We start from the raw sequence: 15,011 nt of genomic DNA, 5'->3' as shown, positions 1-15,011 counted from the left end.
CAAACATATTAAGTATCACCATAATTCATCACTATTTTCTTTTGTTGTTGTTTTGTTGTTGTACTTTTTTTCCTCTGGTTTGGCACTTTATCGGAACAAATCTAAATGTTGTACAAAAAGGTATTTCATGTCTCGTTAACATAACTCGTAGAATATAGTACTTAATATTGAGCATACGGTAAGTAAACACTGGTACATACTGTAGTTTAAAATGAACATTCCAACAGATGTTTTACACACATGCACAAAAACAGACAACACAACTCCTCAACTGTCGTCCTTCCTTCCTTCCTTCCTTCCTTCCTTCCTTCCTTCCTTCCTTCCTTCCTTCCTTCCTTCCTTCCTTCCTTCCTTCCTTCCTTCCTTCCTTCCTTCCTTCCTTCCTCCTTCCTTCCTTCCTTCCTTCCTTCCTTCCTTCCTTCCTTCCTTCCTTCCTTCCTTCCTTCGCCTCCCTCCCTCTCTTCGCCTCCTCTCTTCCCTTCCATGCAATCATCCATTCATTCCATCCATCCCTCCATCACATCTCCATACTAGGAGGCAACCTCCTCTGAAGAGCGTATGTCGGTCTTGAGACGACAAAACTCTTTGGCCACTTCGTCGTTGGTCCTTTGAGAGAGTATCCTCATGATGGTGAGTCCAGTGTCGTCCATGGAGATGCTCTTCACCAGGGGGTAGCAGGCACAGCAGCTCCCCTGGTCGGCCAGGTCTCTGAGCTGGAGGACCGCCATGCCAATGATACGGTCCTCTCTGGCGAAGCAGTAGTCCTTCACTGAGACGTGGAGCTCGTAGCACTCTGGACCGTACTCATTGCTCAGAACACTGGGGAGGAAGAGAGACAACAACATGATCAACATCAGTCCCATTCCTCTTACATTTGTAGTTTATTGAACAGGATAGATAGAACATCTTCATTAACAACAACAACACGCAGTCAGAGAAGAGAGGACATGTCATGTTGTATGACTGATTGATTCATTGATTGATTGATTAGACAACGGAACTCAATCAGTCAGAGACCAGACACCAGAGAGCTAAAAGTTAGTTGGATAAAACGAACACAAGCACAGAAACCACACACAAACACCACACACAAACACAAACAGAAACCACACACAAACACCACACACAAACACACACGCACAGAAACCACACACAAACACACACACAAACACACACGCACAGAAACCACACACAAACACCACACACAAACACAAACAGAAACCACACACAAACACACACAGAAACACACACAAACAGAAACCACACACAAACACACACACAAACACACACGCACAGAAACCACACACAAACACACACAGAAACCACACACAAACACCACACACAAACACACACGCACAGAAACCACACACAAACACACACGGAAACTACACACAAACACACACAGAAACCACACACAAACACACACGCACAGAAACCACACACAAACACACACGCACAGAAACCACACACAAACACACACGGAAACTACACACAAACACACACAGAAACCACACACAAACACACACGCACAGAAACCACACACAAACACACACGCACAGAAACCACACACAAACACACACACACAGAAACCACACACAAACACACACACAGAAACCCCACACAAACACAAACAGAAACCACACACAAACACACACGCACAGAAACCACACACAAACACACACAGAAACTACACACAAACACGCACAGAAACCACACACAAACACACACGCACAGAAACCACACACAAACACACACACACAGAAACCCCACACAAACACACACACGCACAGAAACCACACAAACACACACACGCACAGAAACCACACACAAACACACACACACACAGAAACCATACACAAACACACACACACACACGCACAGAAACCATACACAAACAAACACACGCACAGAAACCACACACAAACACACACACGCACAGAAACCACACACAAACACACACAAACAGAAACCACACACAAACATACACAAACACAGATGCACAGAAACCACACACAAACACACACAAACATACACAAACAGAAACCACACACAAACACACAAAAACACAGATACACAGAAACCACACACAAACATACACAAACACACACACACACAGAAACCACACACAAACACACACACACAGAAACCACACACAAACATACACAAACACACACACACACACACACAGAAACCACACACAAACACACACAAACACACACACACACAGAAACCACACACAAACACACACAAACACACACGCACAGAAACCACACACAAACACACACACACACACAGAAACCACACACAAACATACACAAACACACACGCACAGAAACCACACACAAACACACACACACGCACAGAAACCACACACAAACACACACACACACACACACAGAAACCACACACAAACATACACAAACACACACACACACAGAAACCACACACAAACACACACAAACACAGACGCACAGAAACCACACACAAACACACACAAACACACACACACACAGAAACCACACACAAACACACACAAACACACAGAAACCACACACAAACACACACAAACACACACACACACAGAAACCACACACAAACATACACAAACACACACACACACACAGAAACCACACACAAACACACACAAACACAGACGCACAGAAACCACACACAAACACACACAAACACACACACAAACATACACGCACAGAAACCACACACAAACACACACACACACAGAAACCACACACAAACACACACAAACACAGACGCACAGAAACCACACACAAACACACACAAACACACACACACACAGACGCACAGAAACCACACACAAACACACACAAACATACACAAACAGAAACCACACACAAACACACACAAACACAGACGCACAGAAACCACACACAAACATACACAAACACACAGAAACCACACACAAACACACACGCACAGAAACCACACACAAACACACACAAACACACACACACACAGAAACCACACACAAACACACACAAACACACACACACACACAAACACACACACACACAGAAACCACACACAAACATACACAAACACACACACACACAGAAACCACACACAAACACACACACACACAGAAACCACACACAAACACACACAAACATACATGCACAGAAACCACACACAAACATACACAAACACAGACGCACAGAAACCACACACAAACATACACAAACACACACGCACAGAAACCACACACAAACATACACAAACACACACACACACACAGAAACCACACACAAACACACACAAACACACACACACACAGAAACCACACATAAACACACACACACACAGAAACCACACACAAACATACACAAACACACACGCACACAGAAACCACACACAAACACACACGCACAGAAACCACACACAAACACAGACGCACAGAAACCACACACAAACATACACAAACATACACGCACAGAAACCACACACAAACACACACGCACAGAAACCACACACAAACACACACACACACAGAAACCACACACAAACATACACACACGCACAGAAACCACACACAAACACACACGCCACACTCCCTATGTACAAAGGCTAATATCAATGAGGACAGAACATTTCACAAGAGGTCAGATGGCTTTGTCCCGTAGCAGGGTGCATAATAATGTGTATAATAATATGTAGAATTTGTCTGTGAGAGAGGCTGGCTCGGTGACATCTCTATGAAAGGAGAGGTTTCATTGTTTTGCAACAGAGTTAAACGTCTGTGTTCAGAGCAACCATTATTTCCAAGCCAACCTTTTCTTTAGGAACCTACCTAATTATATATAAGATGAATGCACCAATTTGTAAGTCGCTCTGGATAAGAGCGTCTGCTAAATGACTTAAATGTAAATGTAAAATATATATATGTATATATACACATAAAAAAAAGCCAGAATCTTAATTGGTGGGAATGAAATGGAACAAGTCACATCCACTAGATTCCTTGGAGCTCTAATTGATGGAAAGTTATCCTGGAAAGATCATATTCAATTTGTCTGCAGCAAAGTGATGAAATCTGTTGGTATCATCAGAAAGATTAGTGGTCAGGCTTGCTTCCTAACTCTATACTATAGTTTCATTTACTCATATCTCATTTACTGTAATATTGTCTGGGCCAGTACATATGCCTCCTACCTACACAAATGACTCATCATACACAAGACATATACTAGCCACTTCCTCTAATTATCTGGAACCATCTGCACCTTTCTTTAAGACACTCAATATCTTGTCTATTTACAACATTAATGTTCGCCAATTATGCACTTTCATCTACAAATACTTCCCAGACAGTTTAACTAAACCCTTCAATGGATTCTTCCAGGTTCATTCTGAAATCCATCTATATAACACAAGACACTGTGATAACCTTCACCCTCCTCACTGCCGCACCTCACATAGTCAATTCTCTATCAAATACAGAGGTACCATACTCTGGAATTCTTACATTGCCAAAACATCATCATCCCTCAATAACTCCAAGCGAAGACTGTCAGCCTGATGAACCAAACTACTCAGTAATCTCCTCCATATAGCCTAACTCTCACACACTCACATGCACACACACACACACACACACACACACATTTAAACATTCTATTTTTGGTTGTGATTACTGATCAAATAATTTCTACATTTATAATTAGCAGGTTTTGTTATCTGTTTTAACAAACCTGTGTTTGTTTCAACAAAAATGTGTTTTTATCTGTATTGTTGTATATCAGTTGTTTTAAGTGTGTTTTTATCTGTATCGTTGTCTATCAGTTGTTTTAAATGTGTTTTTATCTGTATTGTTGTCTATCAGTTGTTTTAAATGTGTTTTTATCTGTATTGTTGTATCAGTTGTTTTAAATGTGTTTTTATCTGTATTGTTGTATCAGTTGTTTTAAATGTGTTTTTATCTGTATTGTTGTATCAGTTGTTTTAAATGTGTTTTTATCTATATTGTTGTCTATCAGTTGTTTTAAATGTGTTTTTATCTGTATTGTTGTATATGTTGTTTTAAATGTGTTTTTATCTGTATTGTTGTCTATCAGTTGTTTTAAATGTGTTTTTATCTGTATTGTTGTCTATCAGTTGCTTTAAATGTGTTTTTATCTGTATTGTTGTCTATCAGTTGCTTTAAATGTGTTTTTATCTGTATTGTTGTCTATCAGTTGTTTTAAATGTGTTTTTATCTGTATTGTTGTATATCAGTTGTTTTAAGTGTGTTTTTATCTGTATCGTTGTCTATCAGTTGTTTTAAATGTGTTTTTATCTGTATTGTTGTCTATCAGTTGTTTTAAATGTGTTTTTATCTGTATTGTTGTATCAGTTGTTTTAAATGTGTTTTTATCTGTATTGTTGTATCAGTTGTTTTAAATGTGTTTTTATCTGTATTGTTGTATCAGTTGTTTTAAATGTGTTTTTATCTGTATTGTTGTCTATCAGTTGTTTTAAATGTGTTTTTATCTGTATTGTTGTCTATCAGTTGCTTTAAATGTGTTTTTATCTGTATTGTTGTCTATCAGTTGTTTTAAATGTGTTTTTATCTGTATTGTTGTATTTGTTGTTTTAAATGTGTTTTTATCTGTATTGTTGTATTTGTTGTTTTAAATGTGTTTTTATCTGTATTGTTGTCTATCAGTTGTTTTAAATGTGTTTTTATCTGTATTGTTGTCTATCAGTTGTTTTAAATGTGTTTTTATCTGTATTGTTGTCTATCAGTTGTTTTAAATGTGTTTTTATCTGTATTGTTGTCTATCAGTTGTTTTAAATGTGTTTTTATCTGTATTGTTGTCTATCAGTTGTTTTAAATGTGTTTTTATCTGTATTGTTGTATCAGTTGTTTTAAATGTGTTTTTATTTATATTGTTGTCTATCAGTTGTTTTAAATGTGTTTTTATCTGTATTGTTGTATCAGTTGTTTTAAATGTGTTTTTATCTGTATTGTTGTCTATCAGTTGCTTTAAATGTGTTTTTATCTGTATTGTTGTCTATCAGTTGCTTTAAATGTGTTTTTATCTGTATTGTTGTCTATCAGTTGTTTTAAATGTGTTTTTATCTGTATTGTTGTCTATCAGTTGCTTTAAATGTGTTTTTATCTGTATTGTTGTCTATCAGTTGTTTTAAATGTGTTTTTATCTGTATTGTTGTCTATCAGTTGTTTTAAATGTGTTTTTATCTGTATTGTTGTCTATCAGTTGTTTTAAATGTGTTTTTATCTGTATTGTTGTCTATCAGTTGTTTTAAATGTGTTTTTATCTGTATTGTTGTATCAGTTGTTTTAAATGTGTTTTTATCTGTATTGTTGTCTATCAGTTGCTTTAAATGTGTTTTTATCTGTATTGTTGTCTATCAGTTGTTTTAAATGTGTTTTTATCTGTATTGTTGTCTATCAGTTGTTTTCTTTGCATGTATTTGCAGACAGTGTTCCTGTTGACATTGATCTCGGTCAGTGGACGCTGGCATTAAAAGAGCACCAGAGACCACGTAGGCACTACAGATGATCCCTCTCTCTCTGACTGCACTTCACAGACATCTGGCTCGCTATCAGAAACACAGTGAGAGGATTGGATGCAGCTGATAGTCAAACACTGTCGGCATCCCAAATGGCACCCTATTCCTTCTGTACATTTACATTACATTTAAGTCATTTAGCAGACGCTCTTATCCAGAGCGACTTACAAATTGGTGCATTCACCTTATAATATCCAGTGGAACAACCACTTACAATAGTGCATCTAAATCTTTTAAGGGGGGGGGTGTTTAGAAGGAACTTTATCCTATCCCAGGTATTCCTTGAAGAGGTGTGGTTTCAGGTGTCTCCGGAAGGTGGTGATTGACTCCGCTGTCCTGGCGTCGTGAGGGAGCTTGTTCCACCATTGGGGTGCCAGAGCAGCGAACAGTTTTGACTGGGCTGAGCGGGAACTGTGCTTCCTCAGAGGTAGGGAGGCGAGCAGGCCAGAGGTGGATGAACGCAGTGCCCTTGTTTGGGTGTAGGGCCTGATCAGAGCCTGAAGGTACGGAGGTGCCGTTCCCCTCACAGCTCCATAGGCAAGCACCATGGTCTTGTAGTGCACTACTTTTGACCAGGGCACTATACCCTGAGTGTACAAAACAGAAAACACCTGCTCTTTCCATGACAGACTGACCAGGTGAAAGCTATGATCCCTTATTGATGTCACCTGTTAAATCCACATCGATCAGTGTAGATGAAGGGGAGGAGACAGGTTAAGGAAGGATTTTTAAGCCTTGAGCCAATTGAGACATGGATTGTGTACGTGCCAATGGGCAAAACAACATAATTAAGTGCCTTTGAATTGGGTATGGTAGTAGGTAGCACTGGTTTGAGTGTGCCAAGAACTGCAACGCTGCTGGGTTTTTCAACAGTTTCTGGTGTGTATCAAGAATGGTCCATCACCCATAAGACATCAAGCCAACTTCACACAACTGTGGGAAAGATTGGAGTCAACATGGGCCAGCATCACTGTGGAACGCTTACGACACCTTGTAGAGTCCATGCCCTGATGAATTGAGGCTGTTCTGAGGGCAAAAGGGGATGCAACTCAATATTAGGAAGGTGTTCCTAATGTTTAATACACTCAATGTAAAGGAAATAGGATGCTTTTGGGACACAGGCTCTACATTGTGCTTTAAATGCAGCTGGCTCAGTATCAGACAGACAGTGGTACAGCTGCATAGATAGGGTGAATGATCTATCTCACTCCCTCTCTATTCTCACTATTCAAATAACTGAAATGTCTCTTTTTTTCATTTTTAAAAGCACTTCATCATCTCATTACTTTCTGCTATCATGCTGCGATAAAAGCGTTTCTAGTTTCATTTGTAACCTTTTCCAAACGTTTTGACACTGCATGTGTCTACATTCCCACTATGCAGCAAATACTATACTACTGGAGGAGCAACACTCCTGGCACAACCAAGACACACATTACTGAAGCCAAAACACAGGATTAGGTTGTTTGCTTTAGACAATAAACCAGACTTACTATCAGAATGTTTAATTGTACGTCAGACAACTAACCAGACTTACTCTACACAATAAACCAGACCTTTAGACAATAAACCAGACTTACTACCAGAATGTTTATTGTACATCAGACAATTAACCAGACTTACTTTAGACAATAAACAAGACTTACTTTGGACAATTAACCAGACTTACTTTGGACAATAAACCAGACTTACTTTGGACAATAAACCAGACTTACTTTGGACAATAAACCAGACTTACTTTGGACAATAAACCAGACTTACTTTGGACAATAAACCAGACTTACTTTGGACAATAAACCAGACTTACTTTGGACAATTAACCAGACTTACTTTGGACAATTAACCAGACTTACTTTAGACAATTAACCAGACTTACTTTAGACAATTAACCAGACTTACTTTGGACAATAAACCGGACTTACTTTGGACAATAAACCGGACTTACTTTAGACAATAAAGCAGACTTACTTTAGACAATAAAGCAGACTTACTTTAGACAATAAAGCAGACTTACTTTAGACAATAAAGCAGACTTACTTTAGACAATAAAGCAGACTTACTTTAGACAATAAAGCGGACTTACTTTAGACAATAAAGCGGACTTACTTTAGACAATAAAGCAGACTTACTTTAGACAATAAAGCAGACTTACTTTAGACAATAAAGCAGACTTACTTTAGACAATAAAGCAGACTTACTTTAGACAATAAACCAGACTTACTTTAGACAATAAAGCAGACTTACTTTAGACAATAAAGCAGACTTACTTTAGACAATAAACCGGACTTACTTTAGACAATAAAGCAGACTTACTTTAGACAATAAACCGGACTTACTTTAGACAATAAAGCAGACTTATTTTAGACAATAAAGCAGACTTACTTTAGACAATAAAGCAGACTTACTTTAGACAATAAACCGGACTTACTTTAGACAATAAAGCAGACTTACTTTAGACAATAAACCGGACTTACTTTAGACAATAAAGCAGACTTACTTTAGACAATAAACCGGACTTACTTTAGACAGTAAAGCAGACTTACTTTAGACAATAAACCGGACTTACTTTAGACAGTAAAGCAGACTTACTATTGGAATGTTTCGTTGTACTTTGGTGACCAATTGTTGTTCTTGGTCTTGGTGGTGAACTTGCGTTTCTTGTCGGCGAGGTGCGGCCCGACCGCATTTACCTCCACGAACGGTCGGAACATGGCATTGGTCTGCCAGCTTAGGTTGTTGACCCCCACCACTGGAAAGATACGGCAGAGACACATCAATCAATCAGTAAATAAAGAAATCAGTCAATCAATCAGTCGATCAGTCAATCAATCAAGCAATCAGTCAACCAGTCGATCAATCAATCAATCGATCAGTCCATCAATCAATCATTCAGTCACTCAATCAATCAGCCAATCAATCAATCAATCAAGCAATCAGTCAATCAGTCGATCAATTAATCAATCAATCAGTCAATCAAATCATCCATCCATGCACACATCGATCCACCCACTCACCCACCCACCCATCCATCCACTATGCAAACTGAAATAGGATAGTTGTTCTAAAATCACTGGTCCATGTACTTTTAAATAAAACACTTGTTCTTAAACCACTGGTCATTGAGTGTGAGTTACTCAGGCTGCATTTACACAGGCAGCCCAATTTTTTTATTGTTTTCAATCATTTATATTTTGACCAATTATATCAGCTCTGAAAAAGATCTGATGTGAAATGATCTGAGGTGATTGGTCAAAAGACCAATTAGTGAAAAAAATATCAGATTTGGGCTGCCTGTGTAAACGAAGCCTCTGTCTCTGTCTGACTAGTGTTCTGTAGTATAGGGTTTTAACCACTGGTCTCTGTCTGACTAGTGTTCTGTAGTATAGGGTTTTAACCACTGGTCTCTGTCTGACTAGTGTTCTGTAGTATAGGGTTTTAACCACTGGTCTCTGTCTGACTAGTGTTCTGTAGTATAGGGTTTTAACCACTGGTCTCTGTCTGACTAGTGTTCTGTAGTATAGGGTTTTAACCACTGGTCTCTGTCTGACTAGTGTTCTGTAGTATAGGGTTTTAACCACTGGTCTCTGTCTGACTAGTGTTCTGTAGTATAGGGTTTTAACCACTGGTCTCTGTCTCTGTCTGGCTAGTGTTCTGTAGTATAGGGTTTTAACCACTGGTCTCTGTCTGACTAGTGTTCTGTAGTATAGGGTTTTAACCACTGGTCTCTGTCTGACTAGTGTTCTGTAGTATAGGGTTTTAACCACTGGTCTCTGTCTGACTAGTGTTCTGTAGTATAGGGTTTTAACCACTGGTCTCTGTCTGACTAGTGTTCTGTAGTATAGGGTTTTAACCACTGGTCTCTGTCTGACTAGTGTTCTGTAGTATAGGGTTTTAACCACTGGTCTCTGTCTGACTAGTGTTCTGTAGTATAGGGTTTTAACCACTGGTCTCTGTCTGACTAGTGTTCTGTAGTATAGGGTTTTAACCACTGGTCTCTGTCTGACTAGTGTTCTGTAGTATAGGGTTTTAACCACTGGTCTCTGTCTGACTAGTGTTCTGTAGTATAGGGTTTTAACCACTGGTCTCTGTCTGGCTAGTGTTCTGTAGTATAGGGTTTTAACCACTGGTCTCTGTCTGACTAGTGTTCTGTAGTATAGGGTTTTAACCACTGGTCTCTGTCTGACTAGTGTTCTGTAGTATAGGGTTTTAACCACTGGTCTCTGTCTGACTAGTGTTCTGTAGTATAGGGTTTTAACCACTGGTCTCTGTCTGACTAGTGTTCTGTAGTATAGGGTTTTAACCACTGGTCTCTGTCTCTGTCTGACTAGTGTTCTGTAGTATAGGGTTTTAACCACTGGTCTCTGTCTGACTAGTGTTCTGTAGTATAAGGTTTTAACCACTGGTCTCTGTCTGACTAGTGTTCTGTAGTATAGGGTTTTAACCACTGGTCTCTGTCTGACTAGTGTTCTGTAGTATAGGGTTTTAACCACTGGTCTCTGTCTGACTAGTGTTCTGTAGTATAGGGTTTTAACCACTGGTCTCTGTCTGACTAGTGTTCTGTAGTATAGGGTTTTAACCACTGGTCTCTGTCTGACTAGTGTTCTGTAGTATAGGGTTTTAACCACTGGTCTCTGTCTGACTAGTGTTCTGTAGTATAGGGTTTTAACCACTGGTCTCTGTCTGACTAGTGTTCTGTAGTATAGGGTTTTAACCATTGGTCTCTGTCTGACTAGTGTTCTGTAGTATAGGGTTTTAACCACTGGTCTCTGTCTGACTAGTGTTCTGTAGTATAGGGTTTTAACCACTGGTCTCTGTCTGACTAGTGTTCTGTAGTATAGGGTTTTAACCACTGGTCTCTGTCTGACTAGTGTTCTGTGGTATAGGGTTTTAACCACTGGTCTCTGTCTGACTAGTGTTCTGTAGTATAGGGTTTTAACCACTGGTCTCTGTCTGACTAGTGTTCTGTAGTATAGGGTTTTAACCACTGGTCTCTGTCTGACTAGTGTTCTGTAGTATAGGGTTTTAACCACTGGTCTCTGTCTGACTAGTGTTCTGTAGTATAGGGTTTTAACCACTGGTCTCTGTCTGACTAGTGTTCTGTAGTATAGGGTTTTAACCACTGGTCTCTGTCTCTGTCTGGCTAGTGTTCTGTAGTATAGGGTTTTAACCACTGGTCTCTGTCTGACTAGTGTTCTGTAGTATAGGGTTTTAACCACTGGTCTCTGTCTGACTAGTGTTCTGTAGTATAAGGTTTTAACCACTGGTCTCTGTCTGACTAGTGTTCTGTAGTATAGGGTTTTAACCACTGGTCTCTGTCTGACTAGTGTTCTGTAGTATAGGGTTTTAACCACTGGTCTCTGTCTGACTAGTGTTCTGTAGTATAGGGTTTTAACCACTGGTCTCTGTCTGACTAGTGTTCTGTAGTATAGGGTTTTAACCACTGGTCTCTGTCTGACTAGTGTTCTGTAGTATAGGGTTTTAACCACTGGTCTCTGTCTGACTAGTGTTCTGTAGTATAGGGTTTTAACCACTGGTCTCTGTCTGACTAGTGTTCTGTAGTATAGGGTTTTAACCACTGGTCTCTGTCTGACTAGTGTTCTGTAGTATAGGGTTTTAACCACTGGTCTCTGTCTCTGTCTGGCTAGTGTTCTGTAGTATAGGGTTTTAACCACTGGTCTCTGTCTGACTAGTGTTCTGTAGTATAGGGTTTTAACCACTGGTCTCTGTCTGACTAGTGTTCTGTAGTATAGGGTTTTAACCACTGGTCTCTGTCTGACTAGTGTTCTGTAGTATAGGGTTTTAACCACTGGTCTCTGTCTGACTAGTGTTCTGTAGTATAGGGTTTTAACCACTGGTCTCTGTCTGACTAGTGTTCTGTAGTATAAGGTTTTAATGATACCGTCAGAGATGTGTTGTTATGCTACGGTGGTTATTATTCTCTATAGAAATCTTCAAGTAGGATGTATTGTAGCTGCAGTCTATCTGATAATGACCACAGCTTAACATTAGCCTACAACTACAACCCAACTATCCATGTTCTTCCCAGTGGTTCCTCTTTGGACATTACAGGTATGAATAGATTTGACTAAGAATGATACATCGTTGTTGTAATGTTCTTATCTAAGTGGTAAAGTGAGGTTGAATTGTTTCACAGTTTCTGCTTTCCTCCTCTGTGTGTTTGTGTACAGGAATGGCATGTGCGAGTTCTTGCGTGTGTGTGTCTCACCCTTCACGTTGACTTTGTGCTCTCCAGTGCCAGGGTGAGAGATGAGATCCACCTGCATGGACACCTCCCCCACGGAGCTGTCGGTAGACTGACCTGCAGACCAACAACACAACACTACCGTCAGAGAGAGAGAGATGAGGAGGAGGAGAGAGAGTACATTGAGTCTTCACCTGAAGATCACCATACAAAACTACTGTCAGAGAGAGAGAGAGGAGAGAGGAGGAGAGAGGAGGAGAGAGGAGGAATAGGAGAGAGGGGGAGAGAAAGAGGGGAAGAGATGAGGAGAGTGAGAGAGAGATGAGAGAGGAGGAATAGGAGAGAGGAGGAGAGAAAGAGGGGAAGAGATGAGGAGAGTGAAAGAGAGAGAGAGGAGAGAGGAGGAATAGGAGAGAGGAGGAGTGAGAGAAAGGGAGAGAAAAAGATAGATAGAGAGAGAATCATCACCTGCAATGACCTGCTAGTCATCACAACCACATGTTGTAAGAGAGTCAGAGGGGAGAGACAGAGAGAGAGAAAAGGAGAGAGAAAGAAAAGGAGAGACAGAGAGAAAAGGAGAGAGAAAGAAAAGGAGAGACAGAGAGAGAAAAGGAGAGAGAAAGAAAAGGAGAGACAGAGAGAGAAAAGGAGAGAGAAAGAAAAGGAGAGACAGAGAGAGAAAAGCGAGAGAGAGAGAGAGACAGAGAGAGAAAAGCGAGAGAGAGAAAAGGACAGACAGAGACAGAAAAGGAGAGAGAGAGAGAGAAAAAGAGAGACAGAGAGAGAGAAAAGGAGAGACAGGGAGCGAGAAAAGGTGAGACAGAGTCAAAAAGACAGAAACACTGCATCTCAAATAAGGTTACACACACACTGATCCAGAAAGGTAGACAAGAAACCCCTGTGTGTAGTGACTGAAACATAAACTGCAACATGAAGTGAATGACTCACTCCACTTCCTCCTGTGTCACTCTGAGAAGTTGGGTTCTCTGGAAACCAATGACAAAAGAAAAACAAGCTACAGAGAAAACAAAACAACACATGGAGCTGTAGATAAATGTATTAAGCTCTGAGTAAAAGAACAGAACAGAATGGAACAGAATTACACACAGACACACACACAGACACAGACACACAGACACACACACACACACACACACACACACACACACACACACACACACACACACACACAAAATGGTAACGCAAAGTGCTGCCCTACACCGAGACTCCAACCATTTAGGACCACTACCCTCTCTGGAGCAGAGAACAAACACACATTAAATATGGAGGTGCACTCAATGACAGACCCAGGAGGGAGAAAGGGAGAGAGCGGGGGTGAAAGAGAGTAAGAGAGAGACAGGCTATTAGAGCAGGGTAAGAGAGAGAAAGAGGGAAAGAGAGTGATAGAGTTGAACAAGAGAGAGGAGGAGGAGAAAGATGGGGGTGAGAGAGAGACAGACAGAGAGACAGCCAGACAGAGAGACAGAGCGACAAAGAGACAGGTAGTAACATAGACAGAACAGCAAGACGTGGGGGTAGTAACACAGACAGAACAGCCAGATGTGGGGGTAGTAACACAGACAAAACAGCCAGACGTGGGGGTAGTAACATAGACAGAGGGCAAGATGAGGGGGTAATAACATACTGTAGACAGATGTGTACTGTTGTTTGTGTGTCTGTTGTGTCATTAACAGCCTAGTTGATGTCTAATCAATATGTTGCCAAACAAGCAGAGGCTACTAGAGCAGGAGCTGATGAAGGGAGAGAGGGAGAGAAGGAGAGAGAGAGAGGGAGAGAGAGAAGAAGAGAGAGAGCTGATGAATGGATCCTGATTAGGGAGGAGCATATCACGACAATACAATTAAGACCTGGAACAGGGGAAATCAACACTCTAACAACCAATAAAATTCAAGTCAGTTGGAAACAGGTTTTTTTATGTCCCAATACCTTGGCATTGGGTCTATGAACTGACATATAAAACAACAATTGACTCATCAAGTCATTAGTTTCAATTTAAGCTACTATATAAAATACTGCTACAAAAAAATTCTCAATATGTGGGGCATTGAACAGTCATCCTTGTGCAGACTCTGTCACGAGGAAACATAATCAATAGAATATATTTTCTGGTACTGTCTATCTGTGGCTTGCTTTTGGAGTGAGGTCCAGGAATGATTGTTATGTCATAATATCAGGGTTCGGATGGACATGCAAACTGTATTGTTAGGGGATCTGAAAAACCACCATCAGTCAATGAGAA

The 15,011-nt window shown here is 40.3% G+C and overlaps 1 protein-coding gene across 1 annotated transcript in view; it reads right to left on the bottom strand.

The window, feature by feature from the left end:
* Positions 1–390: 390 nt before the first annotated feature.
* LOC106592186 (protein unc-13 homolog C) overlaps positions 391–15,011 on the bottom strand; it is a 180,052-nt gene continuing 165,431 nt past the window's right edge. Inside the window, exons 31-33 of the mRNA XM_082957854.1 lie at positions 12,776–12,868; positions 9,139–9,298; positions 391–819 (exon numbers count right to left, since the gene is read on the bottom strand). Coding sequence (XP_082813980.1) covers positions 531–819; positions 9,139–9,298; positions 12,776–12,868 — 542 coding nt within the window. The 3' untranslated portion in view covers positions 391–530. The remainder of the gene's footprint in view (positions 820–9,138; positions 9,299–12,775; positions 12,869–15,011) is intronic.

Source organism: Salmo salar, chromosome 11, assembly GCF_965601325.2.
Source record: "Salmo salar chromosome 11, fSalSal1, whole genome shotgun sequence".
Lineage (NCBI taxonomy): Eukaryota > Metazoa > Chordata > Actinopteri > Salmoniformes > Salmonidae > Salmo > Salmo salar.
Note: the sequence above shows the minus strand (reverse complement) of the source record. Positions and strands in the feature narration are given on the sequence as shown.